The sequence below is a fragment of the Anabrus simplex genome, chromosome 2 (assembly GCF_040414725.1).
Source record: "Anabrus simplex isolate iqAnaSimp1 chromosome 2, ASM4041472v1, whole genome shotgun sequence".
Taxonomy (NCBI): Eukaryota; Metazoa; Arthropoda; class Insecta; order Orthoptera; family Tettigoniidae; genus Anabrus; species Anabrus simplex.
Window position 1 is genome coordinate 369,631,698 of NC_090266.1, and position 25,214 is coordinate 369,656,911.

The following is a 25,214-nucleotide window of genomic DNA, read 5'->3' on the forward strand; positions in this document are numbered from 1 at the left end:
AATTAAAAGAAACATATTACTTAAGTATGGTTTGTCCATAATTGGAATATGCAAACAGTGTTTGGGATCCTCACCAAGAATACCTAATAAAAGAAATAGTGCAGAGGAAAGCAGCAAGATTTGTAACAGGGGATTTCAGGAGAAAGAGTAGTGTATCAGAAATGTTAAAGGAACTTGGGTGGGAAACTTTAAGTAAGAGAAGGGAGAAAACTAGACTTATCCTGACTGACTGACTGATTCATCATCGCCGAGCCAAAACTACTTGACATAAAGAAATGAAATTTTGGGGATATATTCATTTTATGATGTAGGTGCTCGCTAAGAGAGGATTTTTGGATATTCCTTCGCTAAGGGGGTGAAAAGGGGGGTGAAATTTAAAAAGAGTGTATCTATATCTCAAAACTTTAAAAGTTTACAGATGCAAAAATTGGTATTTAGAATCTTCTTTAAAAATAAGGAAACACGTATTTTTTTGTTTTCAGAATATACCGATAGGAGGGGTGAAAAAGGGTGAAAAATGGGGGGAAATGGGTTGAATGCCTTTAATCAGGACACCAGTACTTATATCTCAGGAACTGAAGATATTACAGACCTGAAAATTGGTGCTTTTGATCTTTTTAAAAAATAAATAAACACGTATTTTTTTGTTTTTGGAAAATCTAATTAATACGAGGGTGAAAAGGGGGTGAATTTTTAAAATGAGTGAATCTATATCACCAAAATTTTTAAGTTTGCAGATGTAAAAATTGGTATTTAGAATCTTCATTAAAAATAAAGAAAAACGTATTTCTTTGTTTTCGGAAAATCGCAATAGGAGGAGTGAAAAGGGGTTAAAAATGAGTTGAATGCCTTTAATGAGGCTACTTATATCTCAGAAACTGAAGATATTATAGACCTGAAAATTGGTGTTTGGGATCTCTTTTAAAAATAAAGAAACACGTATTTTTTTGTTTTTCTGGAAAACCCAATTAAGGGGGGTGAAAAGGGGGTAATATTTTAAAATGACTGTATCTATATCTCAAAACTTTTAAAGGTTATAGATGTAAAAATTGGTATTTAGAATCTCCATTAAAAATAAAGAAACACGTATATTTTGAATCGGAAAATCATAATAGGAAGGGTGGTAAAGGTTGAAAAAGGGGTCGAATGCATTTCATGAGTCTACGTATATTTCAGAACCTGAAGATATTACAGACCTGAAAATTGGTGTTTGGGATCTCCTTTAAAAATAAAGAAACACGTATTTTTCTTTTTGTGGAAAATCCAATTAATGGGGGGGGGGTGAAAAGGGGGTGACTTTTTAAAATGAGTGTATCTATATCTCAAAGCTTTTAAAGTTTATAGATGTAAAATTGGTATTTAGAATCTCCTTTAAAAATAAAGAAACACGTATTCTTTTGTTTTCGGAAAATCCCAATAGGAAGGGTGTAAAAGGGTGAATAATGGGTTGAATGCCTTTCATGAGGCTACTTATATTTCAGAACCTGAAGATATTACAGACCTGGAAATTGGTATTTTGGATCTACTTTAAAAGTAAAGAAACACGTATTTTTTCGTTTTTGGAAAATCCAAATATTGGGGGGTGAAAAGGGGGGGTGAATTTTTTAAAATGAGTGTGTCTACATCTTAAAACTTTAAAATTTACAGATGTAAAAATTGGTAGTTAGAATCTCATCTAAAAATAAAGGAACATGTATTTTTTGGTTTTCTGTAAATCCTAATAGGAGAGGTGTAAAAGGGTGAAAAATGGGTTGAATGCCTTAATTGAGGATACACATATCTCAGGAACGAAAGATAATACCGAACTGATAATTTGCATATGGGATCTCCTTTAAAAATAAAGAAACACGTATTTTTTAGTTTTTGGAAAAGCCAATTAATGGCGGTTAAACAGGAGTGACAAATTGGGGTGAATTTTTTGAAAGACTATATCTACAGAATATCTTGGAAACGTAAAATGTTACAGACGTAAAGAGTGGGTGTAAATCTCCTGTAAATGTAAAGAAATATAGGTGATTTGTTTTTGGAAACTCCACTTAAGGGGAACTCAAAAGGGGTGAAATTTTAAAATGAGAATGTTTACAGTATATCTAAAAAAACTTAATATGTTACAGAAGTGAAAAATGGTATTCTTTATCTCTATTAAACATAAAGAAACGTGTACTTTTAGTTTTCGGAAATACCACTTGGGTGGAGGGGAGGGGTAAAAGTGACTGAAAATGGTGTTGAATTCTTTTAATTAGGCTACTGATATCTCAAAAATGAATATGTTACAGACGTGAAATTTGATATTTGGAATCTGCTTTAAAAGTAAAGAAACACGTATTCTCGGGAAATCCAATGAAGGGGGGGGGGGAAGGGGTAAAGAATTGAAAAATTAATTGACTGAATTGTTTGAGAATACATACATCTAATAAAAACTAAAGTTGTTACAGACGTGAAAATTCTTATTTGGACCTCCTTTAAAAACAAAGAAGAAAGCGTTTTGGTGGGGAAACCATCTTGGAGGGCGGGAGTGTAAAGGAGTTGAATTCCTTTCATGAGGACACATAAATCGAAAACTGAAGAAGTTAGAGTCGTGATAATTGGTATTTAGAAGATCCTTTACTATTAAAGAAACAAGTATTATTTGCGGGAAAATTCACTTAAGGAGGGGGGGTGATTATTGTGAAATGAAGTGAAAAAAGTGAATTATTTTTATGGGGATACTTATATCTCAAAACTGAAGGTAATAGACGTGAACATTGGTGTTTGGAATCTCCCTTAAACATAAAGAAACAAGCATTCTTTTAATTTTTTTGGTGGGGGCGGGTGGCGGTAAATAAACTTAACGGCGGTGGGGTGTAGAAGGAGGTGAGACCTATTGATTTTACTGTTATTAATGTACTTATAAGCATCCTCCGTTGCTCAGGCGGCAGCGCGCCGGCCTCTCACAGCTGGGTTCCGTGGTTCAAATCCCGGTCACTCCATGTGGCATTCGTGCTGGACAAAACGGAGGCGGGACAGGTTTTTCTCCGGATACTCCGGTTTTCCCTGTCATCAGCCATTCCAGCAACTAATAATAATAATAATAATAATAATAATAATAATAATAATATTCCGGACCGTCGTCAAATGTGCGAACCGCGCTGGAAACGGCTCCTGGACGGGTAATGACTAAGAATGCAGTCCGGCCGCGTGTTCAGTGCCGCCAAGGCACCCAATATGACACCACGCCAGATCTCCTGAAGGATTTTATCCATATTAAAAAAGTTATAGGAAAAGATGGCAAAGATTTACTGACCCAACTGACCGGGAGGAATTCCTGAGCCTAGCCCGGGAAGTACAAAATCGATTGCTGGAAAGGAAGATTGAAAAATGGGAGGAAATCTAATAGAAAACGAGTCAGATCGGGAATTTTGGTGGATTCTCGCAGAAAAAGAGTCAGATAAGGAATTTCGGCGGATTATATGTAAGACAATAAGCATTCAATTATAAATTTCAGTATAATACCGTAGCGAAGCACGGGTATCTTGCTAGTAGAATTATATAGAGCCTATACAGGAGAAGAAGCATGGGGAGAAATCCGTGAGAGGCTTCAGTTGGAAAATAATTATATCGGCAGAACTGACCATAAGTATAAAATTGGAAGGAATTTTAGCAGAAGCGATTGGGGTGAATTTTCATTCATTGGGAAGGGCGTGAAGGAGTGGAACAGTTTACCAAGGGTAGTATTTGATCCTTTTCCAAAATCTGTACAGATATTCAAGAAGAGAATAAACAGCAACAGGGAAAATAAATGAAATGTTAGAGGGCATTCGACCAGTGCAGGCTATTGTAAATAAAACATGTGTGTGAAAAAATTAATTCCGTCCCCTGGTCCATGGAGTTTGGACAGCCAAAATAGGGGACTGCTTGTAGGGGTGAAGTACAGTGGGGACTTCGAGAGTCGTGGGACCGCTACGGTAGCTGTGAAGGCCCTTCAGGAACTTTGAAAAGTGGTGGCAAAAGGGGCTCTGGTTAAGACGCAGCAGGTCGTTATGCTACTTAGGTTCCAAAATGGGTAAAAAAATATAAATAAGTAAATAAATGCGATGTAAATTTTAATCTTATACCTGTTGCACAGTATTATTTAAAGTAATTCCACATACTATATATGAGTTGACTATGTTTGTAAGTATAGGAGATGTTATAAGTAGAATTTTGTAAACAATAAAATTTATTAAGGATGATCTGTTTGTTTAATAGAAACAATTGTTAGCGTAAATTGGATATTATTGTATTCTAGAAAAATTTCCTTCTTCTCTTGTTAATTTAAAATTTAGTGCTTGACAATAATGCATTTTAGTGTACCATTTGCCACCGAGGTAGACACCTCATTTGCAAATAAAGAGATTTTTATTTGAGTACGGTGAACAACTTTTCCCTTGGTACTCTTGTCATATGCCTTCTTTAGATCTACGATTGCTAAACATAACTGTGTATTCCTCTTGTAGCATTTTTCGATTACCTGGCGCATACTGATGTTCTGATCCTGACAGCCTCCCTGTGGTCTGTAACCACACTGGTTTTCATCCAGTTTCCTCTTATCCACTGATCGCACCTTCCCTTCGAAGATGCCAGTAAACACCGCCTGGTATACTGATCAGTGAGATACCTCGATAGTTGCAGTCCTTCTTGTTTCTTTGCTTATAGGTAGGTTCAGTTACTGCTTTTGTCCAATCTGAAGGTACCTTACCATCAATCCATGCCAATCTTAGCACTCTCTGTAGCCATTTCATCACTGCTTTCACAATATACTTCACTATTTCAGGTATTCTAATCATTCTTGCTGCTGTATGATAGTGGAGTTTATTTACCATCGTTTCCACTTCCTCAAGCGTAATTTCACCAACATCATTGTCCTCCTCCCCATGAACACGGTTGTTCGCGACGTCACCAGGTAGATTTCCTTTCACGTTGATAAGATTTTCAAAATATTCCTTCTACCTCTCCAGCGATTCCCTGGGATCTATTATGAGTTCACCTGATTTAGCAAAAAACACTACTCATTTCCTTTTTCCCTCCCTTCCTAAAATTCTTTATTAGTGTCCAGAAAGGTTTCCCTGCTGCTTGACCTGGCCTTTTCAGGTTATTACCAAAATCTTTCCACGACCTCGCGATAGATGCAGCAACTGTTTGTTTAGCTCTATTTCTTTTATCTACGTGCAATTCCCTGTCTGCGTCAGTCCTTGTTTGGAGCCATTTCTGATACGTCTTCTTTTTGCGTTTACAAACTGCCCTCACTTTATCATTCCACCATGAAGCCAGTTTTCTCCGTTTCTTTACACACAGTTGTTCCTAGGCATTCCCTTGCTGTTTCTACCACAGCATCCCTGTATGCCACCCTTTCTCTTTCTGTATCCTGAACCTGCTTACTGTCCACTCTTTAGAAATTTTCACTAATCATATCCATGTACTTCTGTCTAATTTCCTCGTCCTGAAGATTTTCTACCCTTATTCGTCTGCAGACAGATTTCACTTTCTTTATACTATGCCTAGATATACTTGGTTCACTACAGTTCAGATAGTGGTGTGTATCCCCGGAATTCCCGCACATTCCTAACATATTTCCTGAATTCAAAGTCCGTCATGATATAATCTATTATGGATCTGGAGCCCGTACCCTCCCATGTGTAGCGGTGAATAGCCTTATGCTTGAAGAATGTATTAATAACTGAAAATTCCGTACTAGCACAGAAGACCGAGGTCGATAGCTGCAGTCGCTTAAGTGCGGCTCAACTTGTCAACTTGTAGGATTCCAGCAAGATATAGCAGATATCTTGGATTCAGGAGGTCAAATGGACTGTATCGCGATTGACCTGTCTAAAGCATTTGATAGGGTGGATCATGGGAGACTACTGGCAAAAATGAGTGCAATTGGACTAGACAAAAGAGTGACTAAATGGGTTGGTATATTTCTAGAAAATAGATCTCAGAGAAGTGGAGTAGGTGAAGCTTTATCTGACCCTGTAATAATTAAGAGGGGAATTCCTCAAGGCAGTATTATTGGACCTTTCTGTTTTCTTATATATATAAACTAGCAAGATACCCGTGCTTCGCTACGGTATTATACTGAAATTTATAATTGAATGCTTATCGTTTTATATATAACCCGCCGATATTCGCGATCTGACTCGTTTTCTGAGAGATTACGGCAACGTTCCTCCCATTTTTCAATCTTTTTTGCAGCAATCGATTTCGTACTTCCCGGGCTAGGTCCAGTTATTCCACCCGGTCAGTTGGGTCCCAAAATCTTAGCCATGTTTTCCTATAAGCATTTTTAATGCGGATCAAATCCTTGAGGAGATTCGGCGTGGTGTCCTCTTGGGTGCCTTGGCGGTACTGAACAGGCGGCCGGACTGCAATCGTAGTCATTACCCGCCCAGGACCCGTTTCCAGCACGGTCCACATATTTTGACGACTGTCCAGAACGTTATTATTATTATTATTATTATTATTATTATTATTATTGTTCTGGACCCCACAGCAAGATGCAAGATCTCTACTTGGCGGTAAATTGCATCTGCTACCATTGTCGTAGATGACAGTATGACCAGCACCATTGTCTCCCGTAGGCAAGTGCGCAGGACTTCTGGCGATACGAATGACACTTCCGTGAATTAATGACCTTATTATAGAAGTGAACAATTGCACAGTCAATCTTATACCTATCGTTTATTTCAAATGTTTTTAAATTTTTATTTATATGCCAGAAGAATCTACTGTAATCTAAGAAGGTTCTCCAAAGGAAAATATGGCTCTTGAAAACGAACCCAGGAAAGATTAAAAATGATCGGTTTATGATCAGAATAAGTACACTGAAAATCCACAGGCCGTTTCCAGTCATTCAACCGGGTCAGGAATGGAATGAATAATCCCCCAGCTAGCGGTGAGGATAGGAATTGTCCCGGCTGCCGAAGCCCGTCGCACTCCTCTTGGGCAATGATTAATGAATGACAAATGAAATGAAATGATATTGGAGAGTGTTGCTGGAATGAATGATGTCGGGGAAAACCGGAGTACCCGGAGAAATACCTGTCTCGCCTCCGCTTTGTCCAGCACAAATCTCACATGGAGTGACCGGGATTTGAACCACGAAACCCAGCGATGAGAGGCCAGCGCGCTGCCGCCTGAGAGACGGAGGCTCCTTATAAGTACATTAGGAACAGTAAAATCAATTGGTCTCACCTCCGTTTTCACCCCACCGCGGTTAAGTTGATTTATCCCCCCCCCCCCAACACCGCCACCACCCAAGAAAAAAGGAGGCATATTTCTTTATGTTTAAAGGAGATTCCAAATACCAATGTTCACGTGTGTTACCTTCAGTTTTGAGATATAAGTATTCCCATAAAAATAATTCACTTTTTCACTTACTTTCACACTCCCCCCGCCCCTAAGTGAATTTTCCGGCAAAAAATATTTGTTTCTTCAATAGTAAAAAAATCTTCTAAATACCGATTATCTTCTGTTTTTGAGATATGTGTCCTCATGAAACGAATTCAACTCCTTTTCACACACACACCCCCCCCCAAACGCGTCGTTTTATTTTTAAAGAAGTTCTAAATACCAATTTTCACGTATGTAACAACTTTAGTTTTTACTAGATGTAAGTATCCTCATACAATTAATTCAATTAATTTTTCAATTTTTCACCCCCCTGGACCCTTCATTGGATTTTCCGAGAATACCTGTTTCTTTGCTTTAACAGGAGATTCCAAATACCAGTTTTTACGTCTGTAACATTTTACGTTTCTGAGATATACTGTAGATATAGTCATTCTAAAAATTATACTGTAGATATAGTCTTTCTAAAAATTCACCCCAATTTGTCACTCCTGTTTAACCCCATTAAATAGATTTTCCAAAAATAATGTTTCTGTATTTTTAAAGGAGATTCCATATACTAACTGTCCGGTCTGTAATATCTTCAGTTTCTGAGATATAAGTATCCTCATTAAAGACGTTCAACCCCTTATTCACACATTTCAGCCCTCCTATTGGGATTTACAGAAAAAAATGCGTGTTCTTTTATTTTTGAAGGAGATTCTAGCTATCAATTTTTACATCTGCAAATTTTTGAAGTTTTGAGATATAAATACACTAATTTTTAAAATACGACTCCCCTTTCACCCCCCCCCCCACTATTTGGATTTTCTAAAAAAAAGTACATGTTTTTTTATTTATAATGGAGATCCCAAACAACGATCTTCAGGCTGGTAACATCTTCAGTTTCTGAGATATAAGGATCCTTATTAAAGGAATTCAACAATTTTTTACCCCTTTTCACCCCTCCTATTGGGATTTTCCGAAAACAAAAAAAATACGTGTTTCTTCATCTTGAAAGTAGATTCTGAGTACCAATTTTTACATCTGTAAAGTTTGAAAGTTTTGAGATATAGATACACTCATTTTAAAAATTCACCCCCCTTTTCAACCCTCCACTATTTTGATTTTCCAAAAACAAAAAGTACATGTTTCTTTATTTTTAAAGGAGATCCCAAATACTTTCTTTTCAGGTCTGTAATATCTTCATTTTCTGAGATATAAGTATCCTCATTAAAGGCATTCAACCCACTTTTCACTCCTTTTCACCCCTTCTATTGCAATTTGCCGAAAACAAAAAAGTACGTGTTTCTTTATGTTGAAAGGAGATTCTAAATACCAATTTCTACGTCTGTAAACTTTTACAGTTTCGAGATATAGATACACTCATTTTAAAAATTCACCCCCCCTTTTCACCCCCCATTATTTGGATTTTCCGAAAACAATAAATTATGTGTACCTTTAATTTTATAGGAGGTTCCAAATTTAAATTTTCATGATTGTAACCTCTAGAGTTTCTGAGATTTAAGTATCCTCATTAAAGGCATTCAACCCATGTTTCACCCCTCCTATTGGGATTTTCCGAAAAAATACATGTTTCCTTATTTTTAAAGGAGATTCTAAATACCAATTTTTACATCTGTAAACTTTTAAAATTTTAAGATGTAGGCACACTCATTTTAAAAATTCACCTCCCTTTTCACTCCCCATTATTTGAATTTTCCAAAAACGAAAAAATACCTTTTTCTTTATTTTTAAAGTAGATCCCAAATACCAATTTTCAGGTCTTTAATATCTTCAGGTTCTGAAATATAAGTAGCCTCATTAAAAGCATTCAACACATTTTCACCCTTTTCCACCCTTCCTATTGGGATTTTCCGAAAACAAAAAATACGTGTTTCTTTATTTTTAAAGGAGATTCTAGATACCAATCTTTTACATCTATGAACTTTAAAAGTTTTGAGATATAGATACACTCATTTTAAAAATTAACCCCCTTTTCACCCCCATTGATTGGATTTTCCAAAAACAAAAAATGCAGGTTTCTTTGTTTTTAAAGGAGATCCCAAACACCAATTTTCAGGTCTGTAATATCTTCAGTTTCTGAGATATAAGTATCCTAATTTAAGGCATTCAACCATTTCTTCACCCCTTTTCACCCCTCCTATTGGGATTTTCCAAAAACAAAAAGATACGTGTTTCTTTATTTTTAATGAAGATTCTAAATACCCATTTTTACATCTGTAAACTTTCAAATTTTTGAGATATAGATACGCTAATTTAAAAAATTCACCCCCCTTTTCACCCTCCCATTAATTGGATTTTCCAAAAACAAAAAAGACGTGTTTCTTAATTTTTAATAGAGATCAAAAGTACCAATTTTTTGGTCTGTAGTATCTTCAGTTTCTGAGATATAAGTACCGGTGTCCTGATTAAAGGCATTCAGCCCCTTTTTCACCATTTTTAACCCCTCCTATTGGGATTTTCTGAAAACCAAAAAATACGTGTTTTCTTATTTTTAAAGAAGATTCTAAATACCAATTTTTACATCTGTAAACTTGTAAAGTTTTGAGATATAGATACACTCATTTTAAAATTTCACCCCCCTTTTCACCCCCTTAGCGAAGGAATATCTAAAAATCCTCTCTTAGCGAGCACCTACATCTTAATGTGAATATATCCCCAAAATTTCATTTCTTTATGTCCAGTAGTTTTGGCTCGGCGATGATGAATCAATCAGTCAGTCAGTCAGTCAGTCAGTCAGTCAGTCAGTCAGTCAGTCAGTCAGTCAGTCAGTCAGTCAGGACAAGTTATTTTATATATATAGATGATATGAGTAAAGAAGTGGAATCAGAGGTAAGGCTTTTTGCGGATGATGTTATTCTCTATAGAGTAATAAATAAGTTACAAGATTGTGAGCAACTGCAAAATGACCTCGATAATGTGAGATGGACAGCAGGCAGTGGTATGTTGATAAACGGGGTTAAAAGTCAAGTTGTGAGTTTCACACATAGGAAAAGTCCTCTCAGTTTTAATGACTGCGTTGATGGGGTGAAAGTTCCGCTTGGGGATCTTTGTAAGTATCTAGGTGTTAATATAAGAAAAGATCTTCATTGGGGTAATCACATAAATGGGATTGTAAATAAAGGGTACAGATCTCTGCACATGGTTATGAGGGTGTTTAGGGGTTGTAGTAAGGATGTAAAGGAGAGAGCATATAAGTCTCTGGTAAGACCCCAACTAGAGTATGATTCCAGTGTATGGGACCCTCACCAGGATTACCTGATTCAGGAAAAAAAAATCTAAAGAAAAGCAGCTCGATTTGTTCTGGGTGATTTCCGACAAAAGAGTAGCGTTACAAAAATGTTGCAAAGTTTGGGCTGGGAAGAATTGAGAGAAAGAAGAAGAGCTGCTCGACTAAGTGGTATGTTCCGAGCTGTCAGCGGAGAGATTGCGTGAAATGACATTAGAAGACGAATAAGTTTGAGTGGCGTTTATACAAGTAGGAAAGATCACAATATGAAGATAAAGTTGCAATTCAAGAGGACAAACTGGGGCAAATATTCATTTATAGGAAGGGGAGTTAGGGATTGGAATAACTTACCAAGGGAGATGTTCAATACATTTCCAATTTCTTTGAAATCATTTAGGAAAAGGCTAGGAAAACAACAGGTAGGGAATCTTCCACCTGGGCAACTGCCCTAAATGCAGATCAGTGTTGATTGATTGATTGATTGATTGATTGATTGATTGACTGATTGATTGATTGATTGATTGATTCGGGAGATAGTAGGTTCGAACCCCACTGTCGGCAGCCCTGAAGACGGTTTTCCAGGGTTTCCCATTTTCACACCAGGCAAATGCTGGGGCTGCACTTTAATTATGGCCATGGCTGCTTCCTTCCCATTCCTAGCCCTTCCCTGTCCCATCGTCGCCATAAGACCTATCTGTGTTGGTGCGACGTAAAGCAAATAGCATCACCACTAGCACAGAAGTCCAGCAAATGCTTATCATTCCTATTAGTTTCCATATCTTCCCCACCTTTGAAAAAATCACCCTTTCGTATCGTTCAGTTCTATTTCCAACTCGCGCATTGAAATCATCCATTTGCACTGTCCTATTATTGCTGTTGATCCTGACTACGATGCACTCAATGCTTCATAAAACTTGTCAACTTCATCCTCATTTTCACCCTCACATGGTGAATACACTGAGACAATTCTCGTCCTAATTCCTCCAACTGCCAAATCTATCCACATCATTCGCTCATTTTCGTGCTTAACAGGAACTATATTGCGTGCAATAGTATTCCTGATGAACAGTCCTACCCCACACCCTCTTCGCTTTGTAATACCCGGCAAGTACACATTTTAGTCTTGTCCTCGTTATCCCACCTTATCCGAATATCATTTAACTCCTAACACATCCAGACGTACCTATTTGCTCACTCAGCCAGTTCTACTTTTTTCCTAAAGCCCCATTAACATTGATAGCTCCCCATCGAATTCCATTTCTTTCGCCAAGTTGTTTCCAAGGTGCCTTTCGCCTGTGAAATGGGAGTGGGACTGCGTTACTCCCATAGGTCCGAAGCTTGCTTAAAACGTTCTGAACGTGCCCGGTGAAAATTCTGTGAAGCAGGATGCCACCCTTACCTACACATAGTCCAGCGCGGATCTCCTCTGTAACGGGTTAGGGACCACCGGTGGATCGTATAGTCCTAGTCGCCTGAGCACAAGGAGGACCATGACTTAGAATATGTCCGAGATGTTCACTCCTATTCCATAACAACTAGTATCCTGAATCACCGGGCGAGTTGGCCGTGCGGTTATGGGCGCGCAGCTGTGAGCTTGCATCCGGGAGATAGTTGGTTCGAGCCCCACGGTCGATAACCCTGAATATGGCTTTCCGTTGTTTCCCATTTTCACACCAGGCAAATGCTGGGACTGTACCTTAATTTAGGCCACGACTGCTTCCTTGCCACTCTTAGGCCTTTCTTATCGCATCCTCGCCATAAGACCTATCTGTGTCGGTGCGACGTATAACAAATTGTGTGTGTGTGTGTGTGTGTGTGTGTGTGTGTGTGTGTGTGTGTATTCTGGCTCTCTGGACCACTTACTAGGCCATTCAGGCGTTGCCCATGGTTCGCGAACTAGGACATGACTACAATGACCCACACCACGAACCATGTTCCCACCCTACCACAAATTGTCGTTGCGCTTGCAAAAACCGCTCTGTGAAATATTATAGCTTAGAACTTTGGCCGCAAAATTTCCTTCGCCTAAGGTTGAATATAAGCGAATAATTTCGACGAATTCTCGCTCCTTGTGCTGCGGGTGAGTATTTCTCCCACAGTATTATCACATAGCGGTTTTCTGAGTTGGAATGACGAAATACCACAATTTATTAAATCTATCGGGATCAGTTTTGGGTAGGTGGCGCATAAGTACGCGGGAAAAATAAGAAAATGTGAATTTAAACCCAGAAAAGAGTAGATACTAGTTGTAAACAACAATGGAATTGTCTACAGTAGTCGAACTCCTGGTTTGTCGTAGTTTATCGACCATGACATTTCCTCTCCACTTATGGGCTAAGTAAGCGGTCAACACTTTGACAAGGATCTTGTCTGAAATATTGTAGCACAAGATTTTTTTTTTTTTTTGCTTTACGTCGCACCGACACAGGCAGGTCTTATGGCGACGATGGGACAGGGAAGGGCTAGGAGTGGGAAGGAAGCGGCCGTAGCCTTAATTAAGGTACAGCCCCAGCATTTGCCTGGTGTGAAAATGGGAAACCACGGAAAACCACATTCAGGGCTGCCGACAGTGGGGTTCGAACCTACTATTTCCCGAATACTGGATACTGGCCGCAGTTAAGCGACTGCAGCTATCGAGCTCGGTACAAGAATAAAAGGGGGCAATAGTTATGTTGCCTACATTTAAAAAATATATATCTGCAGAAATGTATTTTCCGCACGGTGATTTTGCTCGAATACCGGACGCCATTTCTGACATCAGCAGATAGTGTATCTACTTCGCAAAGCTCTGTACTATTTACATTTAAGGACCATCATATCAGATGTTCTGGACAGTAAATGTCATAGTAATTGTAAATTATTTTGTACTATATATTTTCGGCTGTGTTATTTGTTGGTCATGCGAGAAACAATTTCTTTGTTGAGCACTCAGAATTGCAACAACCAGATAAAACACACTGCCTATTTTCATTATTATTCATTCGATACAGAGGATTATGTACGTTTTCTGGAAATTAAATTTGAGGCTACATTTCTTTTAGTTTCTTCATAATCGGCCATGCTCTTGTTTTCTGGATGAAGCCCTGCTCCATCTCAATAGCCAGTGGAAAAAGTAGTGATGGGATAATCGAATACAAAATAATCGCTTATTCGATTATTTCATTTTATTCGAGTATTCGATTATACTTCCATTCGATTATTTTTCGAGTATTCATTCGAACGAAAAGTGAATAATTTTTCCATCCGATTATTTTCTATTATCTATCCGAAACTCCATTAGAATCGATGATGCAATCGAATAATGAATTTTTCCATTCGATTATTTTTTCGTCGGAATTGCACTGGAATGAATGAGGCAATTGAATAGTGAATGCTTTCGAAATAATCGAATGAAATGTGATGTTATTAAGATTCACTCATTTAGTTTCAACATTTGGAGATACTTTTGGACAAAGGCGTATTTCTTCTGTTTTTCATGAGTTCATATATTCGCATATTTCAATCGATTATCCATCCGACAAACTTAAAGCGAAAAATTGATTCATGACGCATCCGAACATTCTATGCGATACAACTGAATGATATTTGAAATTCATTCGTTTATTTTATTCGATTATTTATTCTATTATTTAAATAATCGGATTTAGGTTATTCGAAAATTAAAAATATTCGACAGTGTCATCACTACAATTAAATGATATTTGGAACTCATTCGATTATTTTATTCGATTATTTAAATAATCGGATGGAGGTTATTCAATTATTAAAAATATTCGATTATCCCGTCACTAGGATAAAGCTGAACTTGTAGCATACACATGTCTGTTTCGTTGCACTCATCCTGACTGGCTTTCCGCAGTCCATCAATCTTGTTCGGGATCCGTTACCTCCAAGGGTTCTTTTGAGAAAGTCAAAAGCACACAAATCCATGAATGAAGTATGTAACAGTGATTTAGTCTGAATGTCGCAAGGATAGTATGGATTCCCGTTCCATTTTCTTCAGAGATCGTCTAGTGGTGGCAGGAATGGCTTGAAGTTTCTTCTTTCCAGACTCATATGTTAATGTTTTTAACACTAGACCTAGCGTAAACGAATTTCTTAGACGCGACCGCTTATGGTGAGTAACCTGTATAAATGGATACAGATTGTGGAATGAGGCAATATATACCAGGCATGCCTTCAACACGTGTACCAGTGTGAAGTACACACGTATACCAGTGATGCTTTTTTTTTTTTACATAACGTATGCTTGGTGAGTAACCTGTTCTTGATAGGAACAGCTGCAGCATTTGTTTGGCAATAATTGAATCTCACGTGCAAACTGTGCGTGTGTGTCTAGGTGTAATGTAAGCTGACTTAAATGTTCTAGTTTTTATGATTAAATCTTCCGAGATAGGTATGGTTTACTCCGGCGTATAATAAAATAGAACATCGAAACTGATGAGCAGGCAGCCTCAATGACAGCAAATAATTGTTGTTTTTAAAATTAAATCTCCCAACATAGGTATGGTTTACTCTGGCGTATAGTAAAATCGAAAATCGAAAGTGATGTGTCTAAATGGCATAAATTGAAATGATTGAACATGGTAGTTGAGACCATGTGATTATTATTATTATTATTATTATTATTATTATTATTATTATTATTATTATTATTATTATTATTATTATTATTATTTCGAGCTGATAAGTGTAAAGGTGTTCGAACATTGGCTCTAAAGCGTTAAGAAACATGTGCACAGACAAGTTACCCTGTCACTTCCCCCCACTTCTGCCTCTACCCCCTCCACCTACATCTCAAAAGAAGCCCAAAAGATGTCCAGACAGTGCACCTCCAAAAGATTCTCTGTATCACTCCCTAAAGCTGCCCAAAAGATGGTCCGTAGCACCCACCTAAAATAAATGTCTAAAAGATGCACTGTTGCGCCCAAAAGATGCTCTGTAGCACTGCCAAAAGAAGCTCCTAAAATGCCTAAATTATGCTCCGTAACACCCTCTAAAAATGCTTATATGTGGACCTTTAAAATAGCCCTCCTATAGCACCATAAAGGAGCTTAAAGCCCTGCGTCACCGGGCGAGTTGGCCGTGAAGTTAGGGGTGCGCGGCTGTGAGCTTGCATCCGGGAGATAGTGGGTTCGAATCCCACTCTCGGCAGCCCTGAAGATGGTTTTCCGTGGTTTCCAATTTTCACACCAGGCAAATGCTGAGGCTGTACCTTAATTAAGGCCCCGGCCGCTTCCTTTCAACTCCTAGGCCTTTCCTATCCCATCGTCGCCATAAGACCTTTCTGTGTCGGTTCGACGTAAAGCCACTAGCAAAAAAAGCCCTGCGTCAGCTCGGAGACATTGAAGTAGAGTACGGTTAAGTTTGCACTCATATGCAGATAGCCTGGTCATCGAACTTATAACAAAATATCTACACCCACTTCTCAAATCGTACGCGGACACATTTTCAAATCTCCCGTGCCGTGAAGTCCCGCCGTCCCCGCCAGCCAATCAGGGATCAGTAGCCGCCAATCACCGCTTAATCTATTAGAAATGTAGGAGACCTACTAATATGAAAATTAATACTATATGGTTGACTTAAAATCTGAAATTATTATATTGGCTAAACGTATTGGTCATCGGCGTTTCCTTCTCAACCGTGGCATTAATTATATAGAAATGTACTGACGGTCTGACAGTATAGGCATTTCGAGCACACAGGTTACCGGGCAGACTTGCCATGGGGCGGATAATCACATGGTTTCGGCCTTCTACAGTAAGTCACAATGTAACCTTTTGACTTGGCTATATTCTGATCGGGATGATGATAATGTTTCAGTTTGCCCAAGTCACTGCAAGAACGGGACTTGTGATGCTAATGGCAAGTGCTGCAAGGAGTATTGTTTGGGAGGCTGCAAATTGAATGACACCGACTGTGATGTCTGCCGTAACTTCGTTATTGCTGGTAAATGTGTGCAGCACTGTCCATCTGATAACTATGAGGTACGTCTTTTTATGGTAATCAATTTTTTACTTACATTTCTGTTTTGTGGACCTCATGAAAGGTATGTTGGAAATACATGCCCATTCTTCAGGAGGTAGTTTTTCAAAGTAAACTAGTTTTGTAATCAAAACCTGTATTCAGATTGTTGCCATTGATGCTTTCAAGGCCCGTACTTATAGACATGATACTGTGTAGGCTTTTGGGCTTATGTCGTATCAAGAAAATAAGGTGAAATCCTGTACGTTTCGCAGAGAACTGTGTTCTGCATCATCAGAAGAAAATATCGACTGTCCACGAGAAAGGCTCCTTAAACAATTAAGTAATACTTGGTTGCCAGCCATTAAGGATTTACGTAGGTAGTTCCCTTCCCTATCCCTTCACTATTGTTATTTCGTCTCGGTGTTTTCCAGATTCGTACGTTCCTCATCTCCAGATGTTTCATTCCACGCTTGTGACAATGTCATACACCTGTCAATGTCATATGGTACGTACACATGTTATGTGACCCTCTTAGACTGATTCTGATGGTTCGGTCAGCTTCCGCTTCGAACACTAAAGCTGTGCCGCATCCGGGAAGCCATCTGGTGACGAATGAACGTACCATTTCTACTTCTATTATAACGCCTAAATTTCAAAGCTCCTTGTTTAAGAAGCCTTTCTCGTGGACAGTCGAGATTTTCTTCTGATGACGCAGAGCACAGTTCTTCTGTTGTTTATAAGTTTCATTTCCGTATTGATAGATATTACTTTACAAAAAACAATATAAATATAAGTCACCACCTTATCAATACAAAATTTATTCACATTCAGCTAGTAAATATGGTCAAGACCGGTTTCGACCCCTAGGGGGTCATCTTCAGTTGACATGCATAAAAGATATATTTTACAAAAACATCACATATAATGATTAAAACTTAAATTATATCGAACTGATCATAAATGTTGGTATGTATGTCTTGGTACATTTGACCTATTGTATGTGTCAATCCTAAGTTTCCCAGCATACAGTGTCAAGGTAAGTAGTTAGCTAATATACATCATCCATGAAATTACATGCTATTTTTCATGTTATCACTATCTAATTTGGGTTGTACAATGTGGAATGAGATATACATACATTTGTGTAAATTAATAGTAGTAAGTTCAGGGAGCGGTGATAAGGGAACAGGGAACTGGAAATCAAGTAGGGATGACATAAAATTGTTAGTGTTGAACTGTAGAAGTATTGTAAGGAAAGGAATAGAATTAAGTAATTTAATAGATATATATTCACCAGATATTGTAATAGGAGTTGAATCATGGCTGAGAAATGATATAATGGATGCAGAAATTTTCTCACGGCACTGGAGTGTGTATCGTAGAGATAGTATAGGAAGGGTGGGAGGCGGAGTGTTCATTCTGGTGAAAGAAGAATTTGTAAGCTACGAAAAAGTTAAAGATGAGACACATGAAATTCTAGGTGTAAGGCTCATTTCTAAAGATAATAGGCAACTTGATATATTTGGAGTGTACAGATCGGGAAAGGGTAGCACTGACGCGGATTCAGAATTATTTGATAGGATAGTCAGCTATGTGGGAAACGACATGGAAAGAAATGTGATTGTAGCGGGAGATCTGAATTTGCCAGATGTCAATTGGGAAGGAAATGCGAACGACAGAAAGTATGACCAACAAATGGCAAATAAGTTAATATGGGAAGAACAGCTGATTCAGAAAGTGATGGAACCAACCAGAGGGAAATATATCCTGGATGTCGTGCTGATAAAACCAGATGAGCTCTATAGGGAAACTGAAGTAATAGATGGTATTAGTGATCATGAAGCTGTTTTTGTGGTAGTTAAAAATAAATGTGATAGAAAGGAAGGTCTTAAAAGTAGGACTGTTAGGCAGTACCATATGGCTGATAAAGCAGACATGAGGCAGTTTCTAAAAAGTAACTATGATCGGTGGAAAACGGTAAATATAAATGTAAACAGACTCTGGGATGGGTTTAAAGAAATTGTTGAGGAATGCGAAAACAGGTTTGTACCATTAAGGGTGGTAAGGAATGGTAAAGACCCACCTTATTATAATAGAGAAATAAAGAGACTAAGAAAGAGGTGCAGACTGGAAAGAAATAGAGTTAGAAATGGCTGTGGAAGTAAGGAGAAATTGAAGGAACTTACTAGAAAATTGAATCTAGCAAAGAAGGCAGCTAAGGATAACATGATGGCAAGCATAATTGGCAGTCATACGAATTTTAGTGAAAAATGGAAGGGTATGTATAGGTATTTTAAGGCAGAAACAGGTTCCAAGAAGGACATTCCAGGAATAATTAATGAACAAGGGGAGTGTGTATGTGAGGATCTTCAAAAGGCAGAAGTATTCAGTCAGCAGTATGTAAAGATTGTTGGTTACAAGGATAATGTCGAGATAGAGGAGGAGACTAAGGCCAAAGAAGTAATAAAATTTACATATGATAACAATGACATTTACAATAAGATACAAAAGTTAAAAACTAGAAAAGCGACTGGAATTGATCAGATTTCTGGGGATATACTAAAGACAATGTGTTGGGATATAGTACCATACCTGAAGTACTTATTTGATTATTGTTTGGTCGGAGGAGCTATACCAGATGAATGGAGAGTTGCTATAGTAGCCCCTGTGTATAAAGGAAAGGGTGATAGACATAAAGCTGAAAATTACAGGCCAGTAAGTTTGACATGCAATGTATGTAAGCTTTGGGAAGGCATTCTTTCTGATTATATTAGACATGTTTGTGAAATTAATAACTGGTTCGATAGAAGGCAATTCGGTTTTAGGAAAGGTTATTCCACTGAAGCTCAACTTGTAGGATTCCAGCAAGATATAGCAGATATCTTGGATTCAGGAGGTCAAATGGACTGTATCGCGATTGACCTGTCTAAAGCATTTGATAGGGTGGATCATGGGAGACTACTGGCAAAAATGAGTGCAATTGGACTAGACAAAAGAGTGACTGAATGGGTTGCTATATTTCTAGAAAATAGATCTCAGAGAATTAGAGTAGGTGAAGCTTTATCTGACCCTGTAATAATTAAGAGGGGAATTCCTCAAGGCAGTATTATCGGACCTTTATGTTTTCTTATATATATAAATGATATGAGTAAAGGAGTGGAATCGGAGGTAAGGCTTTTTGCGGATGATGTTATTCTCTATAGAGTGATAAATAAGTTACAAGATTGTGAGCAACTGCAATGTGACCTCGAAAATGTTGTGAGATGGACAGCAGGCAATGGTATGTTGATAAACGGAGTTAAAAGTCAGGTTGTGAGTTTTACAAGTAGGAAAAGTCCTCTCAGTTTTAATTACTGCATTGATGGGGTGAAAGTTCCTTTTGGGAATCATTGTAAGTATCTAGGTGTTAATATAAGGAAAGATCTTCATTGGGGTAATCACATAAATGGGATTGTAAATAAAGGGTACAGATCTCTGCACATGGTTATGAGGGTGTTTAGGGGTTGTAGTAAGGATGTAAAGGAGAGTGCATATAAGTCTCTGGTAAGACCCCAACTAGAGTATGGTTCCAGTGTATGGGACCCTCACCAGGATTACCTGATTCGAGAACTGGAAAAAATCGAAAGAAAAGCAGCTCGATTTGTTCTGGGCGATTTCCGACAAAAGAGTAGCGTCACAAAAATGTTGCAATGTTTGGGTTGGGAAGAATTGAGAGAAAGAAGAAGAGCTGCTCGACTAAGTGGTATGTTCCGGGCTGTCAGCGGAGAGATGGCGTGGAATGACATTAGTAGACGAATAAGTTTGAATGGCGTTAATAAAAGTAGGAAAGATCACAATATGAAAATTAAGTTGGAATTCAAGAGGACAAACTGGGGCAAATATTCATTTATAGGAAGGGGAGTTAGGGATTGGAATAACTTACCAAGAGAGATGTTCAATAAGTTTCCAATTTCTTTGAAATCATGTAGGAAAAGGCTAGGAAAACAACAAATTGGGAATCTGCCACCTGGGCGACTGCCCTAAATGCAGATCAGTATTGATTGATTGATTGATTGATTGAATATACATTAAAAATTGGTTCTTAAATTACATTAATTGATTATTGATCAGTCATATGAAAATGTAGAATTATTGGTTTGGACACTTGTGATTAAAATATTAGTATGCAATACCTTGTTGGCATATATCTTAAAAACTAAAGTATCAGTTTATAAAGCCTATTATTCTTATTTTATGTCTTGGAATAGGGTTAAATTTTTAAAAAACTATGCTCAACAAAACAAATAGTTTTTTAAAAGTTTAACCCTATTCCAAGACATAAAATAAGAATAATAGGCTTTATAAACTGATACCTTAGTATTTAAGATATATGCCAACAAGATATTGCATACTAATATTTTAATCACAAGTGTCCAAACCAATAATTCTACATTTTCATATGACTGATCAATAATCAATTAATGTAATTTAAGAACCAATTTTTAATGTATATTACTGAACTTAGTACTATTAATTTACACAAATGTATGTATATCTCATTCCACATTGTACAACCCAAATTAGATAGTGATAACATGAAAAATAGCATGTAATTTCATGGATGATGTATATTAGCTAACTACTTACCTTGACACTGTATGCTGGGAAATTTAGGATTGACACATACAATAGCTCAAATGTACCAAGACATACATAGCAACATTTATGATCAGTTCAATTTAATTTAAGTTTTAATCATTATATGTGATGTTTTTGTAAAATATATCTTTTATGCATGTCAACTGAAGATGACCCCCTAGGAGTCGAAACCGGTCTTGACCATATTTACTAGCTGAATGTGAAAAATTTTGTATTGATAAGGTGGTGACTTATATTTATATTGTTTTTTGTAGAGCACAGTTCTTTGTGAAACGTAAAGAATTTCGCCTTATTTTCTTGACACGGCATAAGCCCAAAAGCCTATACAGTATCATGTATTCAGATTGCTTTTAATTCTTATACTTAAAGGTAGAGCTTTTCTCCTTATCATTTTAACCTGTAGTTTTGTGTAATCAGAATTTATTATTTATATGTTACAGAAAGTGGCTTGAAAACTCAGAGGCATTTAAGTGCACCTAGTCTTGCCATAAATACCGTTACAAACTTCTGACGCACGCTGTACAACCAGCTTGACGGGTAAAGAACTGCCAGTGTGCTCACGTTAACCTTGAACCATTGTGAGCTTGTCTGTGAAAGAGGAAGCATTTAGCTGCAGGTTTAAACATGGAATGGGGTGACTACAAAAATCATTGCCGCGATAGCGTTACATAAAGTTGGAAAATCTGCAAGTGACATTTTCAAGACGCTACGAAGACTCGAAATCAGTCTTATGTTTGTGTACCGGACCATTGAGCGATTCACTGAAAGCGGGACTGTGAAGGATTGTCGAGAGATGGTCGCCCACGTAGTGTCAGGACTCCAGTGGCGGCTCGTTTTCGGAGAAATGCGGTACGGAAGCAGGCTATCATGGCCCGTAAAATGAACATTTCGAGAAGGTCAATGTCCAGGCTTCTATCAGAGGACCTTGGACTAAGGGCTTATCGCCGAGGTACAGGACATTACCTTGACGCACGCCCAAAGAAAATGAGAGTGCTAAAATATCGATGTCTCCTGCAGCGTTACGCCCATAATGGTAATCGGAAAATACTCTTCACCGATGAGGAAATGTTCACCATTGAAGAGTCTTTCAATCGTCAAAATGATAGGATGTATGCAACAACCTCTCAGGAAGTCAGTACGAAAGTTCCAGAAGCTCAGAGGGCCCATAATCCCTCCTCAGTGATGGTTTGGTTTGGGAGGTGAGTTATTTTGGCACCACCCAGCTGCATTTTTACGAAAAGGGAGTTAAAACCAGTGCCAGAGTGTATGAAAGCACCGTTTCGGAGCCTATTGTGAAGAATTTGAGTTAGTGGCACATTGTTTCAAAACCAACCCTGGACTTTCCAGCAGAATTGTGCTCCAGCCCACAAGGCAAGGCCAACTCAAGGGTGGCTTCAGTGTCATGTCCCTGACTTCATTTCGCCTGAAGATTGGCCCAGTAGCAGACCGGACCTGGACCCTTAGAACTACCGACCATGGTCGGTGCTTGAGGGCATCGTCTGCAAGAGGAGACACCCCACCATTGAAAGTTTAAAGCATTCCTTGTTGGCAGCAGTGGCGGATTTTCCCTTGGATGTCATGCATTCCACCATAGACAAGTGGCCACTACGTCTCAGAGCCTGTGTCAGTGCAAAAAGCGACCATTTCGAAAAATGATTGGTGCTGTGCGTAGTGAATGCATGTAAGAACAACATACTGAAAGCAAATTAAAATATCTTTAAGTTGTAACAGTATTTATCGCAAGACTATATTAATATTAAATTAAGTTCTCATTTAATGAGCCATGACTAAGATGTCCATTAAAACTGTTTGCATAGTCTTTGTAATTTGCTTATGTCATAAGCTAAAATATTTGGCTTAGTTCACATATAGAAATAAGTAATTTACTAACAGCATCTTCCACAAACAGCTCCAGTTATAGAACCTGCAAAATTATTCCAAACAGTGGAATTGCTGGATTGCTCTGGGAATGGAATCCGACTCTCATCATTTCTCACCAGAGAGATTAAGCAGAGATGTGCTGCTATACGTTCCCCTCAGATGACAGAATACTGTTAATATCTGGAATTACTAGGTTTCAAGGAATTCTCTTAAACCTTGGGTACTGTCTTGTTTCTAGTGTTTCGCTGTATCATGAGCGTTCCTCCATTGCCTTACATGTTGTAATACGTTTAGGCTAGGAAGCGATAGTTTATTTTCTCTTGGCCCATGACTGATTTCAAGCAATTTTTATGGAAATGAACCTCTTTCCCCTCTGAAATTATTTAAGGGGACCTTATTTCATATTTGTGTTAAGCCTGACCAATCCTAGCTCCAATTAATTGCGGATATTGGACAGGATGATGATGCTGATGATGACAACAGTTACTGCATGGTGCAGGATAAGCTGTACCTACCATGTACAGATGTCAGCTCGAGAACGGGATCATAAATCACTGACAATGATCAACATAAAATGTGTGACTAAGGACACCGATTTGGAGAAGAGTCAAACAATTCTACAAAGTACCTCTGTTGCATTTTTAGAGGGGAGGTATCAGTACAGAGTTATCATGCAGCCAACCACTCATTCCTATGCTACCTAGTCCATAATTGTTGTTAGTTGATGTTGTTGTAAAATTGCTAATATTAAATGAGGAATTAAAACGTTTGTTCGGAGTGCGGGTGGTTTGTCTCGCACTGAAGTCACTTCCTAATCATGTACCATACATTAAATAAAACTCTACTCTTGGTTATGACAAGTCACGTAGCTGTGGGCTTACATTCGGTAGATAATGGATTCTAATCCCATTGTCAGCAGCTCTGAAGATGGTTTTCCGCGGTTTCCCATTTTCACACGTCGCTATGAGGCCTGTAAAACCAATAGCAAGGGATAACCTATTATAATATAAATTAATGACCAGTACATAGTGATAACATTATAAAATGTAATTCATTGATAGGATGGAGGGAGAGGTAGATTGCTGTTACTGGCAGGAAAATATTGAATATTCAGTATGAGGATGACACCGTTCTCATTGGCGTGGATGAGGTAGAAGAGATGGAGCTTCTGGACCGTGTCAGAAATAAGAGTATCAGCTTGGGTTTGGAGATCAACATGCAATAAACAAAAGTGATGAACGTGTACAGTGTTCTCTGGCAAACGGAATCAGTTTCAGATAGGCTACGTTGTATTTTGGTGGTACGGTAACTAACAACAAGAGCTGCGAAGTGGAGATCCGGAGGAGGATCGGTTTGGCCAAGAACATATGACTCGCTTATCTTTTACTTGGATTCAGCAGAAGATCACGAAGCATGGAAACTTGTACAGAGAAATGTTCTTAGAAATCACGATCCTCAGAGTTGAGGGAACATTGAGAATATGATGATGATTTGATTTCACTGATTGAGAACATGAATTCAATAGGCATCGTAGTTTTCGGGTTTCTCAAGCCAGGGTGACACATGTTAGAAGCTGGCCTTCCGAGCTCAACTTGGCAAGTTCGATCTTGGCCAGTCTGGTGGTATTTGAAGGTGTGAAATATACCTGCCTCGGTTGGTTCATTTAGTGGTACGTAAAATAACTCATTCGGGACAAATTTTTGGCACCTTGGCATCTCTGAAAATCGTGAAAGTAGTTCTTCCTTACTCCTTTTGGCTCCTGGCTGAGGCATCGTGACTTTCAATTCAGCCAGCTAGCTGATGAACCATACTCTACTGGTACTCGTTGTAAACAATGATTTTTTTTCAAAAAAGGAATATATTACTGTAGATTATTGATCGATTTGAGACAACTGCATTCAGTTTGTTGTATCTGATTTCAAATTCCTCCATAGAGTGTGGATTCATCATGCCATTTTCATTCTTCAACCTTGGTGAGTTCCATACTGACATATTGTGTTTAATTAAATTACACTTGATTGCTTCCATGGATTTTCCTGTTATGTAAAGTGCCTTACCTATCTTATACAAATAACAGTTGACTAAAATATATGCTTATTGTCTAGCCTAAGTGTAAACAGATGTAAACATT

The 25,214-nt window shown here is 38.1% G+C and overlaps 1 protein-coding gene across 1 annotated transcript in view; it reads left to right on the top strand.

Annotated features, from left to right (window-relative positions):
* The window catches only part of LOC136863551 (insulin-like peptide receptor), a 462,473-nt gene that overhangs the window by 263,903 nt on the left and 173,356 nt on the right, over positions 1 to 25,214 (top strand). Inside the window, exon 6 of the mRNA XM_067139932.2 lies at positions 16,421 to 16,584. Within this exon, the coding sequence (XP_066996033.2) occupies positions 16,421 to 16,584 (164 nt within the window). The remainder of the gene's footprint in view (positions 1 to 16,420; positions 16,585 to 25,214) is intronic.